Source organism: Molossus molossus, unplaced genomic scaffold (genome assembly GCF_014108415.1).
Source record: "Molossus molossus isolate mMolMol1 unplaced genomic scaffold, mMolMol1.p scaffold_m16_p_12, whole genome shotgun sequence".
In the NCBI taxonomy this organism is placed as follows: domain Eukaryota; kingdom Metazoa; phylum Chordata; class Mammalia; order Chiroptera; family Molossidae; genus Molossus; species Molossus molossus.
The window spans coordinates 81,732,590-81,759,670 of NW_023425347.1; the positions used below are offsets into that span (position 1 = coordinate 81,732,590).

A 27,081-nucleotide genomic window follows, 5' to 3' on the forward strand; every position below is an offset into this window, starting at 1 on the left:
TTGGGTTATCTATGGGGAACTAGACAGCTGCAATGCTAGTTATCCAGCTACAATTAATTTTAGCTATGCTGTGGTTCCAAAGGTAGATGTTGCTTGTCTCATTCTATCAAGCTAATTTAGGGAAACCTGGAGAAGTGCCTGATGTACTAAATGACAACTGAAAAAAAGATTTGACTCTTGCTTTTGAACAGAACTTTTTAGCATTTTGGTCTCAGAACTGAACCAAAATGTCCAGGGAAAAGAGAATCCTTAACTAAAAAACAATACTTAGGGACATCCATCTAAATTTATTGGTGGCTTGAATGACCAAGCTTTTCCCCAAGTCAGTTTCTCAAGCAGAGAAGGATGTTTAAGATGGATTACTCATATACAAAGATGGGGCTGATGAAATAAAACCAGAGGGAGGCAGCTAGCCCAGTATCATAGGCTGTGCTACAGAAACTAAGCACAATCTTCACAGAGAGTGAACAGCAGCAGCATGAATGCCAGACCGCAAAATCTTCCCAAAAGATGTCCAGAGCTGTCTATGAAGAAAGAATGGCAAACTCCTAAGACATCTATGATGGCTGCACAGTCTGTCAACTTGGGTTAGAATACCAAACCTTAAGATCAGGTCATCTTTCTGTGTACAGGCTTAATCACAACTACGTTAGACCCACGTTAGTAGTTTTGTGAAACTGTGCATCAAAGGTCTGACCAAATGAGATGATAACATCCAGGGTCTAAAGGCACCTCTTGTTGACTAGCAATGGACAAAAGAGGGCCTTCTCCAAAGTCTCTCCCATAGGACAGAGACTCACTAACACATGACCTCATACTTAAAGGTGGAGGTTCAGCAGATGAAACTGAAGACTAACTGACACCTCAATAGCACTAACTTTCTGTCCTGTCCTAGAATCCTAGAATCAAGACACTAGGTGAGCAGCTCTTCAATAAATAAAGTAGGAAGACTGTACTTAAGAGGTATATCCATGTCTAACAGGAGTATACTGGTCGAACCCTAGAGAGCACAGTGGTCGCTGGGAAAATTAAAACGCCCCCGCCCTGGGTGGTTTGGCTCAGTGGTTAGAGAGCCGGCAGACCAATGAGTCGTGGGTTCAATTCTGGTCAAGGGTACACACCTCAGTCGGGGTTGCACAGGAGACAATCAGTCGATGTGACATCGATGTTTCTCTCTCTCTCTCTCTCTCCCCCTCCCTCCCACTTTATCTAAAAATCAATGGAAAAATATCCTCAGTTGAGGATTAAAAAAAAAAAGCAAATCCTTGAAGAAAGGCAGAGAAGACAGATATAAGACCACAAATCGACATGGGTTAGTCAGCAGTCTTTTGTCAAAGTTAAGATGTATGAGATTTGCAAACACTATTGTGCAAAGTAAATTTGATGAAGAAGGAAATAAAAGCCAAAAGATAAAAGGCAAATAATAGGTACAAAAAGGAAATAAGATTTACACTTTTAATTTGTCCTTTCAACAGGATGTCCATCCTACTTCAAATATCTTGAATTACCAACTTTAAAATTTTGACAGGTATTTAAAGATTCAAGTAAAAAAGTAAGAGGGAATGTTAAAAGTGACTCCATTTATAAGTCATGAGCAATAACTGACATTAGCTGGCAGCCTGATAAAGAGTCTCTTCCTTACAGGAGATTAAATGAGTATTTCTTTGGGCACCAGTAGACTTTACTTCTGCAAAAAGGTGAGTGTTTTGCTTGAGCCTGGGTGTTTTGGCTTAATGAAGGAGGTGGCCACCTTCAATTTAAAGAAAAAAATAAAAACTTTATCAACTTACTGCTTAAACACACACACACACACACACACACAGTTTTATACAAAAATTTCAAGTCAGCAATGGACATTTTCAAAAGGCAAAAAGTTCTTTAAATAAAAATATGTGAAAAATAAAATTCAAAATCTACAAATCACAAAACAGCAGATGAGATGCTGCTCTGGACAGGACCCTGGACAGGGACTTTCACTGCTAATGGGATGAGACACATGGACTGTACTGGATATCTTAGAGACTCTGGAACCGTTGGTGGCTTCGCTTGTTCCGGTCAACCCACTGAGTCAGACTGTATCTTTCCAGAGGTTTCTGTCGGAACCGGGCATAGTTTCTATTAGGAGAGAGGGAAAGTAAAAACAGAAAAGATGAAGGTATCAGCTGGCATGGCTATTTGTATATAACTATTTTAAGAATATCTTTAAGAAATCAAATATTAATTTTATATTTAAATTCTCACAATTTTAGAAATTTTATATGAAAGTCACATTATGACTGCTATTTGCTTCCAAATTCCAAAGCCACCTAATTCCCAGGCAGGTATAATGGTGACAAGTGTCATATACACAAATGTCCCAAGAAAACCTAATGTACAATGTATAATAATGATTAAGTAGAAAAAATATTTTTTTCCCTCTAGATGCATTTAGAACAGGATCTGTATTTCACTGCTTGCATCACAGCTATACTTCTAACAGGACCTCGTTGTCTGCCACAGCTCAAGGTTGCTCAGGACATAGCAGTTAAAATTAGAACAAAATCCCAGAGAAGGTAAATCATCATGTGAGTATCACACTGCAGGTTTAGAAACTGAACAATTAATAGCACAGACTTAGAGTTTCTTGAGAGTCTCCTTTAGTCATGTGCTAGGCTAGGGTTCTAAACTTGACCCACTGAGATAATTTGAGTTCATTCTCAACTCCAGCCGTTCCTAATAACCTACGTGGGAAACGTTTTAAAGATACAGATTCTTGCCCTGGCCAGTTTGGCTCAGCGGTTAGAGCGTCAGCCTGCGGTCCGGAGAGATCCGGGTTCGGTTCCCGCTAAGGGCACGTACTTCGGTTGCAGTTTGTCCCTGGCCCTGGTTGGTCGTGCGGTGGCAGCCACTCGATGTGTCCCTTCACGTCGATGTTTCTCTCTCTCTCTCCCTTACTCTCTCTCCCTCACACTCTATCTGTACAAAAAATGGAAAAATATCCTCGGGTGAGGATAAAAAAAAAAAAAAAAAAAGATACAGATTCTTAGCCCCTTCCTCACCCCCAGACTAGACGATTTAGAGCCTGAGCATCGATATTTTTAGACATCTCCACAGGTGATTATGAGAAATAGCCAGGGTTAAAAATAATTATAACAATACCTGACATTTACCTAGCCCTGTATGCAAGCACTTGCTGAATTTTTCACCTCATCTCATTTAATGCTAATGACAATACTATGAGAAAAGCACTCTCATTAACAATTTGTACATGTACAGAAACTGATCCTCAGGGTAACTAACTTGCTCAAGATTATATAGTGGAGTAAGTAGAAGAGCCTGGATTTGAATTCACATCTGACTCCAGAATTTATCTAATAACCATTACAGCAACTGTCTTTCTGATAACTACAGAGGAAACATAAATGTAAAGGCTGAGGTAGGCCCTGGCCGGTTTGGCTCAGCGGTTAGAGCATCCGCCTGCGGTCTGGAGAGACCCGGGTTCGGTTCCCGCTAAGGGCATGTACCTCGGTTGCAGTTTGTCCCTGGCCCTGGTTGGTCGTGTGGGTGGCAGCCACTCGATGTGTCCCTTTCACATCAATGTTTCCCTCTCTCTCTCTCTTCCGCTCTCTCCCCTCTCTCTCTCTTCCGCTCTCTCCCTCCCGCTCTATCTGTGCAAAAAATGGAAAAATGTCCTCGGGTGAGGATTAAAAAAAAATAAAATAAAAAATAATAATAATAATAAAGGCTGAGGTAGGAGAGTGTCTGACATAGTTGAAAAATAGTAAGGAAGTCAGTGTGACTACAGCAAACAAAGCCCAGAGTAGTAGGAGATGAGGTTGGTGAGCTAACTATGTCAACCTCGGCCACGGTCCTTATAGGAGATGAAGGAGATCGTAAAGATGGAAGATGTGAGATGAAAAGCTACTGGAAAATTCTGAGCAAAGAAGAGAATCTGACTTATGACTAATGCTTGGAAAGATTCTCTTTGGCTGCTGAGTTGAGAACAGCAGACAGGCAAGGGCAGAAGCAGGGAGATCATTTAGATTTGCAAAAATCCAGGTAAAAATGATGCAAAATGGTCAGGTTTTGGATATATTTTGTATGTAGAGCTCATAGAATTTGCTAATTGACTAAATATATGGTAAGAGAAAAAGGAGTCAAAGATTCTGGGTAACTGGATCAAAGTAACTGAATAAATCTATAAAATCACACAGTTTATCAAGAATCCATAAGATTTCAGAACTAGAAAGGCTCTTTAAACCCTGGCCAGTGTGACTCAATTGGTTAAGCATCGTCCCAGGCACCAAAAAGGTCATGGGTTTGATTCCCAGTCAGGGCACATGCCTATGTTATAGGCTCAATCCCCAGTATGGGGTGTGCAGGAGGTAGATGACTGATGCTTCTCTCTCTCTCTCTCCTCCTTCCCCCCTCTCTCTAATAAGTAAAAACTTTTTTTTTTTTTTTTTAATTTTTAACATGTTAATACAGATGGGCGTGTCTGGTTCATTTCATGTCCTCAACTGCCAAACCTAGGGGCAGGGACTGCTTCAGTTTCTCAGCCTTCTCTCTCTCTCTTTTTTTTATCATCGTCACCCGAGGACATTTTTCCATTTTTTGTTCAGGTAGAGTGGGAGGGAGAGAGAGGAACAGAGAGAGAGAGAGAAACATCGACGCGAAAGGAACACATTGAGTGGTCGCCACCCGCACAACCAACCAGGGCCAGGGACAAACTGCAAACATGCCCTTAGTAGGAACCGAACTCGGGTCTCTCGCAGGCCAATGCTCTAACCGCTGAGCCAAACCGGCCAGGGCTCAGCCTTCTCTTTGTCTGTGATAACCAAGATATAAAGGTATCTGCCGCATCGAACTTTAAATTCCACATTATCTTTATTTTTCTTGATCTTGACAGATTTGGCATCCTTTCGCCTGGCTGTGAGTAGAAAGTCCTTGATTTCCTCAATTTTGTGAGGCATGGCTATAAGGTGTGGAGAGCGTGCAGCCAAATAGCAAGAAGTGGCAAGAAACAAAGAGCAAAAACTTTTTTAAAGGCCTTTTGACATCAATTAGTCCAACATTTTAATTTTACTGATGCAAGGACCAGAGAAGTGATTAGATCAAAATCATATAGCTAATGAAAAACTGCATAGCTAGTATCAGAATCCAGGTTTCCGGCATTTCAGTCCAGTTCTTATTCCATTATATTCCTTCTTTTTCCACCTCTGGTTTTAAACAACATTATGACCTCAACCCCCCACCATACTCCTCCTATAGTCAAATTCTACCCTCTTCCTCCTCCTTCTAATCACCCACTCACCGAATGGTGAGGTCCGAAGGATGTGGATGGTTATGCACATGATGAACTTGATCCATCAAAGAACACAGTTCCACCAAGGCACCTGTAATACAGAGAGATCAGTGGTTAGGAAACAGCTCAATGAACTACCATATCAGCCTAGGTCAAAGTTTTCAGAGAAAAAGAAAACAGGCACTGGTCCTAATACTATCTATTTATAATCATCACAATCAGCACAAAAACTACAAGCTTGCTCTTGGAGATGATCATAATGACAAAGAAGAAACAATAATGACAGCTACCATTCATTCATTCATTCATTCATTCAACATTTATCAGCTCCTACAATGTGTGAGTAACTTTATTGTCCCCTAGAACATGGTGGTATATAAAACACTGTACCTATCCTCAGGTGATTCCAAATTTTATGATATGTGCATTGACACACAGAGACTGGGGAGTGGGGGTCAGAGAAAGTCCCCTCCAAGGGAAGTAAACTATAAGCAGGGATCTAAAATGTAAGAAGTTGGTGAGATCAAGAAGGGTGGGAGGTGGGGGTGTCCAAGAGAAATAGCTAATACAAAGGCCTAGAGACACAAGATAGCAAAATACATTCAAGAAATAAGTAATTGCCCTGGCCGGTTTGGCTCAGTGGTTAGAGCGTCGACCTGCGGTCCTGAGAGACCCGGGTTCAGTTCCCGCTAAGGGCACGTACCTCGGTTGCAGTTTGTCCCCGGCCCTGGTCGGTTGTGCGGGTGGCAGCCACTCGATGTGTTCCTTTCACGTTGATGTTTCTCTCTCTCTCTCTCCCACTCTACCTGAACAAAAAAAATGGGAAAATGTCCTCGGGTGAGGATAAAAAAAAAAAAAGAAATAAGTAATTGTCCTGGCCAGTTTGGTTCAGTGGTTAGAGTGTCGGCCTGTGGTCCAGAGAGACCAGGGTTCGATTCCCGCTAAGGACACATACCTCAGTTGCTGTTTGTCCCCAGCCCTGGTTGGGTTGTGCGGGAGGCAGCCACTCAATGTGTCCCATTCACATCGATGTTTCTCTCTCCCTCCCTCCCTCCCTCCCACTCCATCTGAACAAAGAAAAAAAAAGGAAAAATGTCCTTGGGTAAGGATAAAAAAAGAAGTAGGAAATTGAGAATAGAAGGGCATTGGGGGCTCTTTGCTTAAAAAGAAAAATTGCTGGAAGCAATTTCTCAAACACCTGGGTGTCTGGAAAGGTGCTAGTAAGCACTTGACACATGTTAATTAAAAAAAAAAGGTCATATATGGAGATAGATGTTATTAACATCACTTTAGAGATGGAAAACTATAGCTCAGGGAGGTAGACTTGCCATAAGTGCTTATTAAACTGGACTCAAAACTACTTGCTTCGATTCCAGCTTTTGCCACTATTCGATGATGCTAATTCTGCACTTAAAGGTTGAGACTTAAACTGAAGCTCACAAAAGCAGAAATTATGATTAAGGAGACCACAATTTCCCTGGACCAGTGGCTCTCAAATTTTAACATACATCATAATCAGCTGGAGGTGTTATAAACCAGACTGCTAGACCCCAACCCCAGTTTCTGATTCTGTAGGTCCCTGAGCTGAGATTTTGCATTTCTAACAAATGCCCAAGTAATGTTGATGCTGCTTGTCTGGGAATCAGACGTTGAAAACCACTGCCCTAGTCAGTGGAAATCTTTCTATCATCTAGTTTATATAGATCTCATTATCTTATCTACTATATTCTCAGGAACCAAGGGCACTCTAACTAGGCTACAGACCATCTCTTTAAATTCTGATAAAAAATATTTACTTAACTTTTAGGACCACTTTAATTTATTTGAAGCCTCAAGAAGCCAACCTTTGTAGAAAAGTATATACTTTGCAGTTAGGCAGACAAATTAAAATTCTAATCCAGTCACTAGCTCTCTGACTCTGGGCAAATCATTTCATTTCTTCTAGCCCCACTTTACTCATCAAAGAACTGTGGACAGTAATATTGAGGTTGAAATTGAGTATTAGGGACATAGTACATAAAAGACCTAGCATACTGCCTGGCACACAGCCCATGTACAGTAAGTAGTAGCTATTATTATGATGTTACAGCCTCTGGCCTATGTTAGTTTGCAATGAGTCTTCAAATCCTATGACAATCAATCACCTATCTGTAAAGAAAAATGCTTATTAAATGGATCAGTCTACATATCAACTATGACACTCAGCAGCACTCAGCAGAAATTCTCTAACTATGACATAATACTTTTCAGGAAAAATTTATAGATTCATTACATTAAAAGTTCTGTGTAGTTAAAATAAAAAAGCACAACCAAGTTGGTAAAAAAAAATTGACAAAATAAAAATATATCTGAAATATATTCAGCAAAGGTTTAATGTCCTTTTTCTACAAACATAAGTCTCCTCATTAAACAAATAAGGTCAAGGGCATGAATAGATAATTCACAAAAGTAATATAAGTGATCAATAAACATAATGAAAAAAATGTTCAAGCCCTGGCCAGTCTTGCCCAGTGGTTAGAATGTTGGCCCCCAGAACAGAGTCATGGGTTTAATTCCGTACCTTGGTTGGGCACATACCTTGGTTGCTATGGTCAGGGTCGTGTGTAGGAGGCAACCAATCGATGTGTCTCTCTCACATCGATGTTCCTCTCTCTGTCTCTCCCTCCCTTCTACTCTATCCTTGGGTGAGGATTTGGAAAAAAATTCAGTCTCACTAATATGGTAAGAAAACATTAATCTCACTTTTGTAAAATTTTTTCCAAAAATTTATTTTCCTTTATTGATTTTAGAGAGAGAGGAAGGGAGAGGGAGAGAGAGAAATATCAATGAGAAAGAACATTGATTGGCCGCCTCCTGCATGCTCCCCAATGGAGATTTGGCTTACAACCTGGATATGTGCCCTGACCGGGAATAGAACTGGTGACCTCTTGGTGCATGGGTAGACACTCAACCACTGAGCCACACCAGCTGGGCTAATCTCACTTCTTGATAAGAAAATATAAATTGGGAACAAATTTCCCACTTAAGATGGAAAGTAACTTTTATTTTTGTTAATCCTCATTTGAGGATATTTTTCAGATAGACTAAAGAGCGGTGGTTCTCAACCTTCTTAATGCAGCAACCCTTTAATACAATTCCTCATGCTGTGGTGACCCCCAACCATAACATTATTTTCGTTGCTACTTCATAACTATAATTTTGCTACTGTTATGTCTTAGGCGGCCCCTGTGAAAGGGTCGTTCAACCCCCAAAGGGGTCATGACCCACAGGTTGAGAACCGCTGCTTCAACTAAAAGAAAAAGACTGGTCAATTAGGCCCAAGGAGGCTTCAAGTATTCAACTGCTAGGCATCATAATCTAGCAGCAACAACTTATATATAGCAATTACTACTTAGCAGACACTGTCCTATGTATTTTATACATATTAACTCATTTATTCCTTATAACAATAATATGTGGTATTTCCCCCATTTTACAGATGAAGAAACTGAGGCACAGAGAAGCAATTTGTCCAAGGTTACACAACTAGTGACAGACTCCAAATTCCAACAATACCATGGATTGCGTTTCCTTACAAATGTTCCTGGGACTGACATTTCAAAGTGGGGATTAGAAAGCAAGAAACATAACACAGTATGTCTCTCTCTTTTTTTAATCCTCACCCAAGGATATTTTTCCATAGATTTTTTTCAGACACAGTGGGAAAGAGGCAGGGAGAGAGAGGGAGAAACATTGATGTGAGAAAGACACATTGATTGGTTGCCTCCCGCATAACCCCGACCAGGGCCAGGGATCAAACCTGCAGCCCAGGTACATGTCCTTAACCAGGAATCAAACCCTTGACTCTTCAGTCCACAGGCCAATGCTCTAAGCTGGTGAGCCAAACCAGCCAGGGCCAATATGTCTCAAATACCCAGTTGTCACCTGGCACAGCGCTGTGTAAACAGGGCTCAATAATTAGATCTCAGTTCACGCACCCAAAAATGTTAGTTTTCATTAGCACTAAGAACTTGCTGATGGACTATGGTAACCTTTATTATTAATAAGATTTAATGATCTAGAGATAATAGGAGCCAACACTTATCAAGCACTTATTATGTACCAGGCACTTTGTTGACTGCTTTGCATGTATCCTATCATTTAATCCTATAAACCACATGAGGCAAATACCATAATCTCCATTTTATTCATGAGTAAATGGAAGCTTAGAAAAGATAGTGATCTCTAATCTAGTAAATGGGAAAGCCAGAATTCAAACCCATGTGGGGCTAGTAATCCAAAAACCTTATTTCAGCTCATAGCTTCAATCTCTTCTTCCTCCAAATTTAGAGATGCTAACAAGAATAGAAATATTTTTGTTTCAAGTTTTGAATTTTCTCTTCCCTTCATAGTCTCTAACAGATGGGCTTTCTTGGACCAACAATTAGTACCATGGGTTTATTTTAAATTGTGGCTAAAAGGTGGTGAAAATGATCTTTTGTTTTGTGGCTAAGAAAATTCACCTAAGAATGAAATTAGGAGGAAAAAAACCTTAAAATTTCAGGAATGAAATTGGCAATTCATCTAAACCTTAATCTATAAATATGTAGCTGACTAGTTTTGGGGGGAAATCCAATCTAATAACTGTCCTGAATCAGTTAAAAGTGAAACAATCGTTATAGAGGAGGAAGAATGCTAATGCAGAGTCTTGCTATGTCAATGGCCCTTCGGACAGGTTTTATATGGCACCAAACTTTGTACCACATGATCCTACTCATCAAGTGTGACACATGATCCAAGAACAGAGACTCTCTCAGCTGGCTAATGATTTACAAGCTGGCCTGGCACCAACAAGTCATCAAGTGAATCAATCAGATACTCTCCTTTGTAATGTGAATGTAAGCTTTCATAATGAGAACAAAACAGAGAAGAGCACACTGGCAGGGATCTAGGAAACAGACCTTGAGATAGCTAATAGAGAGCAAAAGAAGCACTAAACCAGCTGGGGAAACCTAAAATGACACCCATTTCTGAGGGGGTCTGGCTCTATGGCTGATTCTTTTTACTATGAGGCCTGGCTATATTGTTCAGCATCTAATAATCTTCATTTTTTCCCTGTAAATCCTTAAACTCAGTTACTTAAAGGCAATCACGTCTCTATGCCATGCAATAAAAAAAAACAAAAACAAAAACAAGTACAGCCCAGCAGGTATGGCTCAGTGGATTGAGAGTTGTCGCATGGACTGAGAGGTCCAGGTTCCATTTCCAGTCAGGGCACGTGCCCTAGATGCTGGCTCAAACCCCACTAGGGGGTGTGCAGGAGGCAGCCCATCAATGTTTCTCTCTCACTTTGATGTTTCTATCTCTCTGAAAACCAATCAATAAATAAAAATAGTGCTGGCGGGGCTGTAGAGATTCTGGAACCCTTGTGTACTGTTGGTAGGGTTATAAAATAGTGCAACCACTATGTTAAACAGTATGGAGTCTCCTCAAAAAATCAAAAGCAGAACTACCATATGATCCAGCAATCCCACATCTGGATGCATATCCAAAAGAAATTGAAAGCAGGATCTTCAGGAGATATCTGTATACCCATGTCATAGCAGCACTATTCACAATAGTCAAGAGGTTAAAGCAATCTAAATGTCCACTGAAGGATTAATGGGAAACATAATGTGGAATATACATACAACAGAATATTCTGCTGTAAAATGGAAGAAAATTATGGCATATGCTACACCACAGATGAACCTTGAGGACATTATGCTAAGTGAAATAAGTCAATCACAAAAAGACAAGTACTGTATGATTCCATTTATATGAGATACCTAGAATAATCAAATTCATAGAAGCAAAGTAGAATGGTCGTTACCAGGGGCTTCCGGGGTGAGGGTGGGGAGGCTTGATTTTTAATGGGTAGAGAGTTTGAGATTTGCACGGTAAAAATGTTCGGTATGTTTCACAGGAACATCAATAAACACAACACTACTGAACTGTATACTTAAAAATGGTTAAAATGGTAAATGTTGTTTCCTTTTTTTTTATCCTCACCCGAGGATATTTTTCCATTTTTTGTACAGATAGAATGGCAGGGAGAGAGAGGAAGGGAGAGAGAGTGAGAAACATCGACGTGAAGGGACACATCGAGTGGCTGCCACCCGCACGACCAACCAGGGCCAGGGACAAACTGCAACCGAAGTACGTGCCCTTAGCGGGAACCGAACCCGGGTCTCTCCAGACCGCAGGCCGACGCTCTAACCGCTGAGCCAAACTGGCCAGGGCTAAATGTTGTTTTCTTACCACAATTAAAAAAAAAGATTAATGGGGTCATGTCAGAAGACACAGAAACCCACTTGAAGGAGTTCCTATTGGTCAAATCTGGGACAAATAAAAAAGAAAAATAATGAATATAGTAGATTATAACAGAGTTTTAAAAAAATCCATACGGGCCCTGGCCAGTTTGGCTCAGTGGTTAGAGCATCGGCCCACAGTCCAGAGAGACCTGGGTTCGGTTCCCACTAAGGGCACATACCTCAGCTGCAGTTTGTCCCCGGCCCTGGTTGGTCGTGCAGGTGGCAGCCACTCAATGTGTCCCTTTCACGTCGATGTTTCTCTCTCTCTCTCTCTCTCTCCCTCCCACTCTATCTGAACAAAAGATGGAAAAAATGTCCAAATGTCCTCGGGTGAGGATTAAAAAAAAAAAAAAAATCCATACGGGGTTCCGTGCATTGTTGGCCTTTCATTAGCAACAGCCATTGAAGGGCAGCAGCCATGGCTCTGCGACACCCCATGGCAGTGAGCCTCAAAATAGCTACAAGGTAACCAAGAACGTGAAAAAGCCAAGGCACAGCAGCTGCTGCAGGCTCCTCATCAAGCACATCAAGTTTGTGTGGGACATGATCCGAGGTGGGTGTAGCTTTGCCCCCTATTAACAACCCACTATAGCCCTGGTCAGTTTGGCTCAGTGGTTAGAGTGTCAGCCCGAGGACCAATGAGTTGTGGGTTCAATTCCGGTCAAGGCACGTACCTCGGTTTCGGTTCGTCCCCAGCCCTGGTTGGGTCGTGTGACACAGACGCAACCAGTCGATGTGGCTCTATCACATCGATGTTTCTCTCTGTCACTCCCTCCTCCCTCCCTCCCACCCATTCTATCTAATAATAGAAAAATATCCTCAGGCGAGGAATAAAAAACAAAACAAAAAAACAACCCCCTGTGAAGCTGTTCAAGTTCTCCAATGACAAGCAGGCCCTGAAGTTCACCTAGAAAAGGATGGGGATACACACTGTGCCAAGAGGAAGAGAAAGGAGCTAAGCAATGCCCTTACAGCCAAGAATCGAGTCCCATCCCCTCTATGTGTAAAACCTTTTCAGAAAAAAAAAAATCCATGAGGTAAAAATGGTATTAAAAAAATCTATATAGTGCTCGCTTCGGCAGTACACATGCTAAAATTGGAACAACATAGAAGATTAGCATGGCCCCTGTGCAAGGATGACACACAAATTCGTGAAGCATCCCATAAAAATAAAAAAATATAGAGAGAAGACTGCCAGTTAATAATTGTAGAAAAATGATATATTTATAAAATGAACATTTTCTATCCAACTCTGTGTAGTAGCTGATTCAGGCAAGGATCATCAAACCATTAGGTGAACAATTGTGAAACAGGGTATTTCAATGGTATCAAAGCATCACTCCACAGATGATTTACTAATTACAAAGGGGGAATGTACCTTACAGTGGAGGGATATGGCAATTAACACTTTAACCAAGTGATCAAACTCAGCGCTACTATTAGTAGAATAACCCGTCATTAGGTGGTACCTCCTAATTTGATACCGGATACATCACAGTACCTGTCAATTACTCCAGCCACAAATGCTTAATCTGAATCTAATCCCTCTTTTATTTATTTATTTTTTAAAATAGTTTTTATTAATTTTTCTTAGAGAGAAAGGAAGGAAGAGATAGAAACATGGATTGGCTGCCTCCAGCACACCCCTTACTGGGGATCAAGCCTGCAACCCCAGCATGTACCCTGACTGGGAATGGAACCTTGACCTCTCAGTCCACGGGACAACACTCAATCCACTGAGCCACACGGGCTGGGCTCTAATCCCTCTTTTAGACCCAACTTCCCAAGTTTGCAGGAAGTACAGGGGATGGAGGAACAAGTTAAACGACAACAAAAAAGAAATAAACATAATTCAGAATGTGGGACAATCTACAAAACAAGTGACATGGATTAAGAGTGACTAAGGAAAGAGACAGATGTGCATGTTGGTTCCTGTGTACCAGTTCTTGCCTATGTTCATGATGAATACCAATGTGCCCTGTGCCTCGATGCCAGACAGATTCCTCTCTGAGTTCACCTAGCAGCTGGCATAGGCAACCACCAAGCTGGTCCAGTATATTGTGGTACACATGGGTTCTAGACAACAGTTAAACCTTGATTAGATCCTGTTTTGATAATTAAAGAGACATTTTTGGAAAAACTAAGGAAATTGGAATAAAGTGTGAATATTATATAATTTTAAGAAATTATGATTAAATATAAATTGCCAATAAACATTGAAAAAAAAGTTTAAGCTCACTAATCATTAAAACAAAATGTTAAGCCCTGGACAGTCTGGCTCAGCAGTCTGAATGTCGGCCTACAGACCAATGAGTCACAGGTTCGATTCCGGTCAAGGGCACATACTTCGGTTGTGGTTTGTCTCAAGACCTAGTCAGGGTAATGCTGGAGGCAACCAGTCAATGTGTCCCTCTCACGTTGATGTTTCTCTTTCTCCCTCTTTCTCCCTTTCTCTCCCTCCCTCCCACTCTATCTGAAGATAAATAGAAAAATATCCCTGGATGAGGATGAAAATAAGTTAAAATTTACCTATCAAATTGGTGACAATAAAAATAAATACAATTTGGAGGGTGTAAATAGGACAACTGGTAACATGTATCGAAAATTTTAAAAATGGCCCAACCCTGCTATGGCCAGTTTTGCTCAGTGGTTAGAGCGTTGACCTGCGGTCCAGAGAGACTCAGGTTCGGTTCCCGCTGGGGGCGTGTGCTTCGGTTGCAGTTTGTCCCTGGCCCTGGCTGGGTCGTGCGGGTAGCAACCACTCGATGTGTCCCTTCCATGTCGATGTTTTTCTCTCTCTCTCTCCCTCCCATTCTGTCTGAACAAAAAATGGAAAAGTGTCCTCAGGTAAGGATTTAAAAAAAAAAATGGCCTAGCCCTGGTAGGTTTGGCTCAGCGGTTGGAGTGTTGGTCTGTGGACCAGAGAGTCCAGGGTTCGGTTCCTGCTGGGGGCACGTACCAAAAAAAAAAAAAGATGTTACGCCCTGGCCAGTTTGGCTCAGTGGTTAGAGTGTCGACCTGTGGTCCAGAGAAACCCAGGTTCGGTTCCCGCTAAGGGCGTGTACCTCGGTTGCAGTTTGTTCCCAGCCCTGGTTGGTTGTGCAGGTGGCAGCCACTCGATGTGTCCCTTTCACGTCAATGTTTCTCTCTCTCTCTCTCTCTCTCTCTCTCTCCCTCCCACTCTATCTGAACAAAAAATGGAAAAAAAAGTCCTCAGGTGAGGATAACAACAACAAAAAAGGCCCTGCCAGTGTTGCTCAGTGGTTGAGCATTGACCCATGTACCAAGAAGTCGCCAGTTCGATTTCCAATCAGGGCACATGCCTAGGTTTTGGGCCCAATTCCCGGTGGGGGGCATGCAGGGGGCAGCCAATCGATGTTTAAACATCTCATTGATGTTTCTCTCTCTCTCTCCTTCTCTCTTCCTCTCTCTCACAAATCAATAAAAAAAAAAAAAAAAGTTTAAAAATTGTTGCCGGGCCCTGGCCGGTTTGGCTCAGCAGTTAGAGCGTCAGCCCACAGACCAGAGAGTCCCGGGTCTGGTTCCTGCTAAGGGCACGTACCTCGGTTGCAGTTCGTTCCCGGCCTCAGTTGGGGTCTTATGGGTGACAACCACTCGATGTGTCTCTCTCACATTGGTGTTTCTCTCTCTCTCTTCCTCCCACACTCCCTTTCATTCTATCTGAAGATAAACGCAAAAAAAAAACAAAAACAAATGTCCTCAGGTGAGGATAAAAAAAAAAAAAATTGTTGCCCTGGCCGGTTTGGCTCAGCGGTTAGAGCGTTGGCCTGTGGACCAATGAGTGGTAGGTTCAATTCCAGTCAAGGGCACATACCTTGGTTGTGGTTTGTCCCTAGCCCTGGTTGGGTTGTGTGGGAGGCAACCAGTCGATGTGGCTCTATCACATCGATGTTTCTCTTTGTCTCTTTCTCTCCCTCCCTCCCACTCTATTTAATGATAAATGGAAAAATATCTTCGGGTGAGGAATAAAAAAAAAAAAATTTATGCACTTTACTCATCAATTCTACTTCTAGGCACTCATCCTATAGAAATTAGAGTTGTACATAAACAATTATTGACCAGAATGTTCCCTGCAGCATTACTAATGAAAATAGACATAATCTAATTATCCAAGACAGAATAATAAATTCTATATTGTAATCATTTGAAATCTTAATTTGACATATTCAACATTAAAAGGTCCTTAAAATACCTTACATAAATGGAAGAGAGCAGTTATTTTTTTGTGATCCCACAGGGCAAGACTAGGAACTACCTCTGGAAATTATAGGAAGGCAGGCAGAAATTGACTCAATGTAAGGAATAACTTTCTCACAATTAGAATTTTAAGTTTTTTTTTTGTTTGTTTGTTTTTTATCCTCACCCGAGGACATTTTTTTGTTGTTGTTCAGGTAGAGCGGGAGGGAGAAAGAGGGAGAGAGAAACATCAATGTGAAAGGGACACATCGAGTGGCTGCCACCCGCACAACCAACCAGGGCCGGGGACAAACTGCAACCGAGGTACGTGCCCTTAGCGGGAACCAAACCCGGGTCTCTCGGGACCGCAGGCCGACGCTCTAACCGCTGAGCCAAACCGGCCAGGGCACAATTAGAATTTTAAAAGCAATAAATGGCCTTCTTCATGAGGTAATGAATTTTACATTATTAGAGGTCTAAGCAAAGTCTGAATGGTCACTTGGCAAAGATACACAGAACAGAATCATGTAGTATTAGGAATATCTTAATGGTCCTTTTCTACTCTAAGAATTTATAATTTCATATAAAGTTTTCCATTAGCTGGGATTTCATAAAGTGGTTGGTATTTCTTTGTAAATACTATTAAAGAACCAGGTGGCACTAAACTAAAAAGAGATTAGAACTAAATTAGAATAAGGGGTTGAAGGATGATTTATATTATAAACCTAACCTCTCTAACCCCTGCACCTTCAGTAAAGCCCACAAGTTTCCCCATCAGCCAATAGTTCAGGATGAATGACACCACAAACTATAGTCTCTTGAGGGCAAGAGAAAGAGTCTAGCCATTTTGGTTTGCAATAGGTTTTAATGAACTAGAGATGACTCAGCTTGAAGGATCTGGAAGGTAGTCAATGCCTTTCAAGAGCTTTTATTCAGATGGCAAGATGCAGGATGTAATCTGAAATGCTTGCTTTTTACCATTTAAATGCTAAAGGCAATAGGGAAAACAAATAATTCCAAATAAAATTAATGATTACTAAGCAGTGTCTGGTCATCTGGTTCTGTTGTTTTTCAGACCAAAAAAAATCCCTGGCAAAAAGTACAAGTCTGGTTAGAGTCCTCACCACAGGGAAGGTACTTTCATTCATATACTGGTATAAATCTCTTTGGACCTTCTCTAATACTGATTAGCTCAGCCATTTTGAGGATTATCTGGCTAGGCAATCTCTTGAAGTGAAAATACTGAGGTAAGGAAGTTATCTTTCTCACCAATTTAAAAACATTCAAAACAATCTCAGTTTAGTCTATATTACACTAGGAAAAAAAGTTACATCTTTATATGCCATTTTTGGTTACTGCGTTACCTTGGTTAGAGTCCACTGAGTCTTTTATGTGAGCAAAGACACTCCTAACATACGTTTGCTTCTTCCGTTCTAGATCTGATTGTGAAAATGTTGGAATGTTAGTCCTGGAACAAAGCAGGAGGAAAACAGTCCATTAGAATCATGAGTATAATGTTTTGTTGACAGAAGTCATATACTGATGATCAATCAGAACAACTAACTTTCAGCCCTGGCTGGCTTGACTCCTCAATTAGAGTGTCGGCCCTCGGACCAAAGGGTCTTGAGTTCAATTCTCGATCAAAGGCACATACCTGGGTTGCAGGTTCAATCCCTGGCCCTAGTTGGGGTTGTGCAGGAGGCAGTCAATCAATATGTCTCTCTCACACTGATGTTTATCTCTCTCCCTCCAACTCCCACCCTCCCTCCCACTCTCTCTAAAAAACAAACAAAAAATCAATGGAAAAATAGCTTTGGGTAAAGATTAACAAATAAATAAATAAATAATCACTGTAAGGAAGCCAATGCGCCTCAACTGAAAAAGCTTTACTAATTAAAAAGGCCCATGTGGAGACACTGCCATCTCCTGGAAACAAGAGCACAGATTGAAAGGTGACCCAAATCTGCAACCTGTATAAGAATTTTTCCCCAAGACAGTTGTATGCAAGTTAGGAGAGATGACTAAATGATTTTCTACAGTTATATTTTAACATTTTTGTTAAAAATCAATTCTAACCTTCTACCATATCTGTGACCAGGCTTGCCCATACACAGGAAAAGAAATCTTACATTTATACAGTGCTTTCAATAATATGTCTTGTTTTTACTCTTCAAAATCATCCTGTGAGGCAGTGGAAAAGGCATCATTAGCCTGATTTTATTGGCAGAGGCCAGAGATTATTTGACTTGCCCAAGGTCACACCAATAGAAGGTCCCAGAACTTCAAGTATGCTCACTCCTGGGACAGTGTTTTTTCCACACTATGAGGAAACTGAGGAAAAAAAACAATATTTCATTATACTGTTACCTTGTTTTGGCCTGCAGAACAGGAATGACTTTGCCTATTCTCTCAGGGACTTTCAGCTTCCCAGAATCCTTGTCAAGAATATCCTTTTTTTTTTCAGAACAGAAGAAATGCAGAAGGAAAGATGATTCTTAGTTATAAGAAAATAACTGAGCACACTATTTATGGAAATATTCTAGAACTAAAGGCCTCAGAAGCATATCCTTGACCCCACAGTATACCAGGCACTATGATAGCTGCTTTAAATGAGATAGTGACTGCAATCTTAAGAAAAAACAAACTAACAATCACAAAAACCCCAAGCAGCAGGGATTATTAAACCTATTTGGGCCCAGCTGGTGTGGCTCAGTGGTTGAGCATTGACCCATGCACCAAGAGGTTGCAGTTCAATTCCTGGTCAGGGCACATGCCCAGGTTGTGGGCCCAATCCCCAGTAGAGGGTATGCAGGAGGTGGCCAATTGATGTTCTCTCTCATCAATGTTTCTGTCTGTTTCTCCCTCTCCTTTCCTCTCTCTTTAAAGAAAACAAAACAAAACAACCATTTGGAAGAAAGGGATTCAGACTCAAAGAGGTTAAGTAAATTGTCCAACATATTTCAGCTCTTCCAAGGCTGACTCTGAGCTGGTGCTGTAGGTAATATAGCAATGTAACCAAAGACGGAGACTTAGGCTAAAGCCCAAAGAAAGGAAAACTTTAAAATCATCCTCAACTTATTAATTATTCAATAAATGGCCATTTAATATCATGTATATTACTGTAAATTCACTATTTTATTCATCTTTACTATACCATGAAATATTATTTACTCTACCTTATAAATAAGAAATGTGAGGGAACAGAGAGGCTACATAATCTGCCCAGGGTCACAGTGCTAGACAGGATTCAAACCCCACTTTGTCTGAACACAAAGCTCTGCTATACAGCTTCTGAATGAAAATAGATTTTTCTCTTTACCTTGAAAAAAATATACTTACTTTGTCTGATGAACTGGAAACAACTGGAAACCTCATTTCACAACTTGATTTATGGGATCCATTTCTCCAGGATGACCCTATATGAGGAGTCTCTGAATTGTCCAAGATCTGAGAGAATATAGGTGTAGGTTTCTTACTGTCAGGCATACTTTTATCAGGGACAGTTTGTTGGAAGTTATTTGAAGGAGAAGGAAGTGGGGGCCCATCCCAGGCAGAGTTATTGGGGATGATCCCTTCAGAATTAGTGCAAAGTTTGCTCTTATTTGGACTAAGCCCATCTTCTCTAATCTTTTCTCCAAGGGAAGAGGGTTTTTCAATATCTTTGGATGTATCAGTCTTGTCCTTATCAAGCACAGCATCACAAACTGTTGGATTAAATGGTGCAACAACTGTTAATTTTACAAGATTCTTTTCTAGTGCAAAGGGTCTGTTTAATGGTTTCGTAGGACTTGGTCCCTGACCAACTGATGTACTTAGTTGAGGTAATTCGGAAAGGCCAGGAGTCTCAGCTACCGGTCCATTGCTGTCCAATGAATTTTCCTCTTCCTCATCTAATAGATCATCCTCCTTCAAGTACTTCTCTATCTCTTCCTCTGTGAGACTGAAATGGCCATCATCTTCTTCTCCTTCACTCAGGTCCAACAAGGAGTCAGACAATGCGTCCTCATCCAAGGAACCCCTGGAGGACACTAGTGAACACATCATACCTGGAGAAATAAAAGTTTCATTGAGGAACCGGAAATGCTCTTTATATCAACTCCAATTTGCTCTCTAGAGTGGTGGTGTCCTAACATTTCAAATTTTTTACACTGTAACTTGTAACATGAAAAACAATTTTAAGATATTTAACTTTGCCCTGGACAATTTGGCTCAGCGGTTAAAGCATTGGCCTGTGGTCTGGAGAGACCCGGGTTCGGTTCCTGCTAAGGGCATGTACCTCGGTTGCAGTTTGTCCCCGGCCCTGGTTGGGTCGTGCAAGAGGCAGCCACTCAATGTGTCTCTTTCATGTCAATGTTTCTCTCTCTCTGTTCTCTTCCTCTCTCTCTCTCCCTCCCACTCCATCTGAACAAAAAACAGAAAAATGTCCTCGGGTGAGGCTAAAAAAAAAAGATATTTAACTTTGCCCAGCTGGTGTGGCTCAGTGGACTGAGCATTGTCCCATGGACTGAGAGGTCCCAATTCAATTCTGGGTCAGGGCACATGCCTGGGTTTTGGGCTCGATCCCAGTAGGGGACGTGCAGGATGATGTTTTCTCTCACAGTGATGTTTCTGTATCTCTCTCCCCTCCTTTCTCTCTAAAAAATTTAAAAAAGCATATGAAAAAGATAATTTCATCAAAATCATGGAAATACATATTAGAACAATGAGATACTTTTTCCCCCATCAAAGTGGTAAAAAGTAAGATGACATATTAATCCAGGTTGGTGAGGATGAGAAAAAGCACCCTCACACTCTATCAGTGAGAGTGTAAGCCAGCACAATATTTTGTGGATAGTAATTTGGCAATACCATTTGACCCAGATATTTCACTTCTGGAAGTTTACCCTACAGAAATACCTATACAAATACACATGGATACATTTACAAGGATGTCCAAAGCAATATTATTGAAAATAGTCAAATATAGGAAACAATCTCTATCTCCATCACCAGAACAATTAAGGAAAATCATGGTATCGTCATGCTATGGAATATTTTACACTACAGTAGTCCCTCCTTATTGCAGTTTCACTTTCCACAGTTATTTGTTACCCAAGGTCAACTAAGGTTCAAAAATATTAAATGGAAAATTCCAGGAATAATTCTTAAGTTTTAAATCACATACCATTCTGAGTAGTGTGATAAAATCTCATTCCTTCCCACTCAGTCCTGTCCAGGACGTGAATTATCCTTTGTCTAGTGTATCCATACTGTATATACTATACTACTCATTCGTTGATCATTTAGTAGCCAATCATCTTGGTTATCAGAACAACTGTAGTGGTATTGCAGTGCTTATGTTCAAATAACCCTTATTTAATAATGGCCCCGCCCTGGCCGGTTTGGCTCAGCGGTTAGAGCGTCGGCCTGCGGTCCTGAGAGACCTGGGTTCGGTTCCCGCTAAGGGCATGTACCTCGGTTGCAGTTTGTCCCCGGCCCTGGTCGGTTGTGCGGGTGGCAGCCACTCGATGTGTCCCTTTCACGTCGATGTTTTTCTCTCTCTCTCTGTTCCTCTCTCTCCCTCCCACTCTACCTGAACAAAAAAATGGAAAAATGTCCTCGGGTGAGGATTAAAAAAAAATAATAATGACCCCCCAAGTGCAAGAGTAATGATGCTGGCAATTCGTATATGCCAAATTGAAGCTGAAAAGTGCTTCCCATTAAGAAAATATATGCACATATAGGAAAAAACCTAGTATATATAGGGTTCAGTACTCCAGTTTCAGGCATCCACTGAGGGTCTTGGAACATATCCCGTGTGGACAAGTGGAGACTACTGTTTTTAAAAAACACAGTGAGATCTGTATATACTATCATGGAATAATACCCACAACATACAAACAAAACAAATATATATAATTTAAAATGTTTGGATTTTTATAGTTTACTTTTTAAAAGCCAAACACATTACTTTTATTTTAACAATATGTTTTCCTTTATTGATACCCAGAGAGAGAGGGAGATATAGAAACAACGATGAGAAAGACATCGATTGGCCATCTCCTGCATGCCCTCCCACTGGGGATCAGGCCCACAACCTGGGCATGTGCCCTGACTGCGAACCGAACCGGCGACCTCTTGGTGCATGGGTCAACGTTCAACCACTGAGCCACACCAACTGGGCCAAACATATTACTTTTAAAACTAAAAAAAATAAATAAATAAATAAACAAAAACAACTTTAATAATATAAGAACTGCCTTCCATACTGTGTGGAGCTGCTGGCATGATCTCTGCCTTTGCCACAAGACCAAATGGGAAAAGGTTTCAGCTCCTGCTATCTGTTCCTTACAGGGGACTTGTCAAAATGATTGACTCCCACCTTCCTGAAGGTACAAAGAAAATTAGAGGATCTTCTCATCACTTTCAACTCTGCTAATTACAAAGTCAACTGTATTATGCTTTTAAGGTGTTCCATCTATTAATTTTCACCTTGACTTTTTTTTAAATACCAGAAAGTTAAATTCTGAGTCAAGATCATCAAAGAAAAACCTTTAGAGGAAAAATTATGCAACTAAAGAACTAGTTTTGTTCCAACAATCTGTACTTTCTTAAGGATATCATTTGCTCTAGTAGGATAAATACTGGCTTAGGAGTCCAAAGACCTGGGTTATAGTCCTGGTTCTGTCACTAACCAGCTATGATTTGGGTAAGCCACTTAACCATTTGAACTTGTTTCCTCATTTATAAAATGGGGAAGGGATGGAAAAGGGGGACTGGGCAATGTCTAAAATTCCACTAAGACCTAAAAGTTAATCATGACCACTCATATAAAAGTCTCATTTTCATTAGATACATAGATGCAAAGATGGAAAAAAAATACAAACACAAAATTGATCACTGCTATAACCTGTGCAGAAACTAAGAGAGGTCAAGGGAACATTTTTGTATCGTTTTACTTTTCCACTTGAATATTTACACATTACTCATTTAACTAAAACCTAGTTTTTAAACAGCTAATGATGGATTTGATCTATAATTATTTTCTAGGTGGGAAAAATGATAGTAAGCTATTATTTTACATATTACATGTTGACATCTGAAAAGCTGTAAGAAATAAACACTAAACTCAATCTGGAAAATTCATTATAGCCTTTTTCAAAAAATATGTTTTTACTGATTATTTTAGATAGAGAGGAAGGGAGAGGGAGAGATAGAAACATTGATCTGCTCCCTTCTGCAAGCCCCCTACTGGGGACTGAGCCCACAACCTGGGCATGTTGTGACTGAGCCCTGACCTGGAATTGAACTGGGATTTCTCAGTCCATGGGGCGATACTCAATCCACTGAGCCATATCAGCTGGGCCATTATAGCCTTTTAACTGAATTTTGCCTATTCTACTTCCCTCCATATCACTTGGAATTTTAGCTTTAGTTCATGCATTCTTACAGAAAACATTTTCTGAGCTGCTATCATCAAATGGCACTGAGCTAGATAAAATGTCTCCATATAACTTCTAAGAAATGAAGGTAAATGATTTCCACCCTCAAAGAATGTATAATCTTGCCAGGGAAGACAACATTTATAATTACACACCACTATGAGAAAATATAAAACGTTATAAAGTACTAGAGAGTTAGAAGGGAAGGAATTACAGAATTTTAGAATTAAAAGGGACCTATGTAATGTACACCATGGTGATTATAGTTAACAACACTGTATTTTATACTTGGAAGTTGCTAAGAGAACAGACACTAATAGTTCTCACCACAAGAAGAAAATTGTAACTATGTGAGGTAATGTATGTTAACTAAACTTTCTGTGGTAATCATATGGCAATACGTGCATATATCAAATCATTATGTTGAACACCTTAAGCTAATACAATGTTATGTGTCAACTATATCTCAATAAAACTGGGCCCTGGCTGGTTTTCTCAGTGGTTAGAGCATCAGCCCGCGGACCAATGAGTCTCAGGTTTGATTCCGGTCAAGGGTATGTACTTCAGGTGGGTTCCTCCCTGACCCTGCTTGGGGTCAGCAACCAGTCGATGTGTCTCTCTCACATTGATATTTCTTTCTCTCTCCCCTCCCTCCCACTCTATCTGAAGATAAATAGAAAAATGTCCTCTGGTGAAGATCTAAAAAAAAAAAAAAAATGTGTGTGTAATAAATAAAAGAAAGAAGGAACCTAGTTAAACATACTCTTCTTAAAAATGAGGTGGGACAGGCCCTGGCCTGTTTGCTCAGTGGTCGAGTGTCAGCCTGTGGACCAGAGGGTCCCAGGTTCGGTTCCCCCTAGGGGCATGTACCACACACACAAAAAATGAGGTGGAACAGAAAGAAAAGAAGTATTAAGTACCTATTATAAATTAGGCACTGGGAGACATTTTACAACTCTAATTTAACCCCTCCCTTAACTCTGTACAATAGATCTTATCAAAGAAACTAAGGTTTCTGTTGTATTTAAACTGAGAACTGCAAAGACTTTTTCTCTTATTTTACCAGCAATTGTTGTGAGAGTTCCAGGCACTGGTGCGGGTTCCTCTGTGAAACGTAATTTCTCTGCCATGTGACTGAGTTTTTTTATAAAGTTATTTCTTTAGGCAGAAGAACAGTTGACTTTTGGAAATTTTTAAAGTTTGTGGTCAAGCACAAGTATCACAGGCAATGGGGTTAAGCAGCTACATTTCTGAGAAGCCCTTTCTGAGCCCCTACCCCCACTCTTACTCCAACTCCTTCCAAGAGGTCTAGTCCAAGCACCTGCTTGACCAAATTAAGAGTTCAATAGATTTTCACTCTTGGGAAACTAAAATTCAAAGACATAAAGTAACTTAACCAGGTACACAGAACTAAGAATGCTAGATCAAGAATCCAAACTAAGCTCTAATTCCAAAGGCAGTGTTTTTCCTTTTCTACCACCCCTGTAATAGACTTGCCCAGGGATGGTCAGGAAATGGCAGAACCCTCTAAATTCACTACAGCCTCTAATATACATGAAAGATATGGACACCAATGAGTTTTTGGTGCCTTGGCAAAAATAATTTAAGCCATCTTTTATGCACAGGCTTCCCTTGACTTTCCAGGTGGAATGGAAGAACATGAGAAATACCCCTGAATGTGGCCAAACCTCACAGGAAAAAAACCATCATTACTTTACTGTGCACATATAGGACCAATAGCCTTTACAACCACTGAAAACATCAATTCCTGTGCCACACCACATCCAGAGCCACAGAGCTGGCTCTTCTGAGCTTCTCTCATATAATGTTCCAAAAGGACTGGGAGCAAAAGCATGAAAATAATACTATATACATATAATTTTTAACTTGCACAAATCAGTCTCTTCATAATTTTATTTCCTCATTTTAAAACATATACAAAAATAACATAATACATAATGAATCCCACATACACCCATCACCCAGGCCCAACAACTACCATCAACCAACCCATAACTAATCTTACCCCATCCACCTACCCCCTTTACTGGATTATTTTCAAGCAAATCCCAGGCATCACATCATTTCATTTGTAAATAACAAGAATTCCTTATCATAAAATATCCAGTTCAGATTTCCAATTATTTGATAAATATCATATACTTTTTTAAGATTTTCAAAAATCAGTATCCAAATTAGGTCCATACATTGCAACTGGCTGAGATGTCTTACATTTTCATCTACGGCGTCACTTTTTTCTTGCAATTTATTTGTTAAAGAAACAATACCATAAACTGTATATGCATAAATACATATGTCATTGAATTATAAAAACACACATAGAAACAAGAAACACCAAATTCAGGATAATGGTTACCTCTGGTTGTGGGAAGGGAAGAGGAATAGCATGTGGTATAAGAGTTTCAATTCTATATATAATGTTTTATTAAAAAAAAGACCTAGCCCTGGCCGGTTTGGCTCAGCGGTTAGAGCGTTGGCATATGGTCCAGAGAGACCCGGGTTCAGTTCCCACTAAGGGCACGTACCTCGGTTGCAGTTTGTCCCCAGCTCTGGTTGGGTTGTGCGGGAAGCAGCCACTTGATGTGTCCCTTTCATGTCGATGTTTCTCTCTCTTCTCCTCTCTCTCCCCCCACTCTATCTTTTTGTTGTTGTTGTTCAGGTAGAGTGGGAGGGAGAGAGAGAGAGAGAGAGAGAGAGAGAGAGAGAGAGAGAGAAAGAGAGAGAGAGAAACATCGATGTGAAAGGGATACATCGAGTGGCTGCCACCCGCACGACCGACCAGGGCCGGGGACAAACTGCAACCGAGGTACGTGCCCTTAGCGGGAACCGAACCCGGGTCTCTCAGGACCGCAGGCTGATGCTCTAACCGCTGAGCCAAACCGGCCAGGGCTCCCCCCACTCTATCTGAACAAAAAATGGAAAATGTCCTCAGGTGAGGATAAAAATAAATAAACAAACAACCTAAAACAAATATGGCAATATAAAATTAAGTTGAAAGGTGGACATAATGGTATTCATTACTGTTGGTATTCATTTCTATAATCTTTATATGCTTAAAATATTTAATAATAAAACCACTTTAAAATTAGAAATCAGGCCCTGGCTGGTTTTGCTCAGCGGTTAGAGAGTTGGCCTGCGGTCCAGAGAGACCCGGGTTTGGTTCCCACTAAGGGCACGTATCTTGGTTGCAGTTTGTCCCCGGCCCTGGTTGGGTCTCTCTCTCTCTCTCTCTCTCCCTCCCACTCTATCTGAACAAAAAACAAAATGTCCTCAGGTGAGGATAAAAATTAGAAGTCAGTAGGGATACAATGATTACATTCTTAAGTTTCAAATGTCCTCTCCTGTAATTTAGGGACCATCATAATATCTACCTCATGGGGTTGTTGGAAGAATTAAATGAGATCATGAGTATAAAGCACTTAGCATACTACAGGCACAGTATAAAAGCTAAATAAGTAGGGGCTACAGATATTTTTTCACCCCATCCTCATCACCTCTCTGAACCCTAACAGTCTTAAGAGAAGCATAGGAATAGTAGGAAAAAAGAGTGAACTGGTGAGGAACTTCCCCTAGTCCTTACTTGTTAAGAAATTATCCAGTATGTGCTAATCTCTTCTAGTCAAACCCAGTATTCAACCATTTTGTCACTAAAGTAAAGACCAGGCTGCATGGGCATCTGAACTATATTCTGTAAATTAATAATGAAATATCTTGTATATTAAAACTAAACTAAAATTCAGAAACTTCAGCAATTCACTTGAAGTCTCTGAACCTCAAATCAGATCAGAACACTAATCTGAAAAATGGGAATTATTCACTGTTAATT

At 40.6% G+C, this 27,081-nt stretch overlaps 2 protein-coding genes and 1 non-coding gene across 3 annotated transcripts; 1 reads left to right on the plus strand and 2 right to left on the minus strand.

Annotated features, from left to right (window-relative positions):
* Nucleotides 1–2,000: 2,000 nt before the first annotated feature.
* Nucleotides 2,001–19,860, minus strand: LOC118626697 (S100P binding protein). The gene is made up of 5 exons (XM_036256714.1): nucleotides 19,153–19,860; nucleotides 18,181–18,263; nucleotides 17,178–17,281; nucleotides 5,294–5,375; nucleotides 2,001–2,115 (listed from the first exon to the last, which is right to left on the minus strand). Exons 1-5 carry the CDS (start codon nucleotides 19,855–19,857, stop codon nucleotides 2,016–2,018), a joined length of 1,074 nt encoding a protein of 357 aa, XP_036112607.1. The 5' UTR covers nucleotides 19,858–19,860; the 3' UTR covers nucleotides 2,001–2,015.
* Nucleotides 4,483–4,952, minus strand: LOC118626698 (60S ribosomal protein L38-like). The gene is made up of 2 exons (XM_036256715.1): nucleotides 4,797–4,952; nucleotides 4,483–4,539 (listed from the first exon to the last, which is right to left on the minus strand). The coding sequence occupies exons 1-2, from the start codon at nucleotides 4,950–4,952 to the stop codon at nucleotides 4,483–4,485; spliced, it is 213 nt and encodes a 70-aa protein (XP_036112608.1).
* LOC118627328 lies at nucleotides 12,683–12,787 on the plus strand. Its single transcript, XR_004959089.1, has one exon. It is a non-coding gene; the product is annotated as a U6 spliceosomal RNA (small nuclear RNA).
* Nucleotides 19,861–27,081: the final 7,221 nt, after the last annotated feature.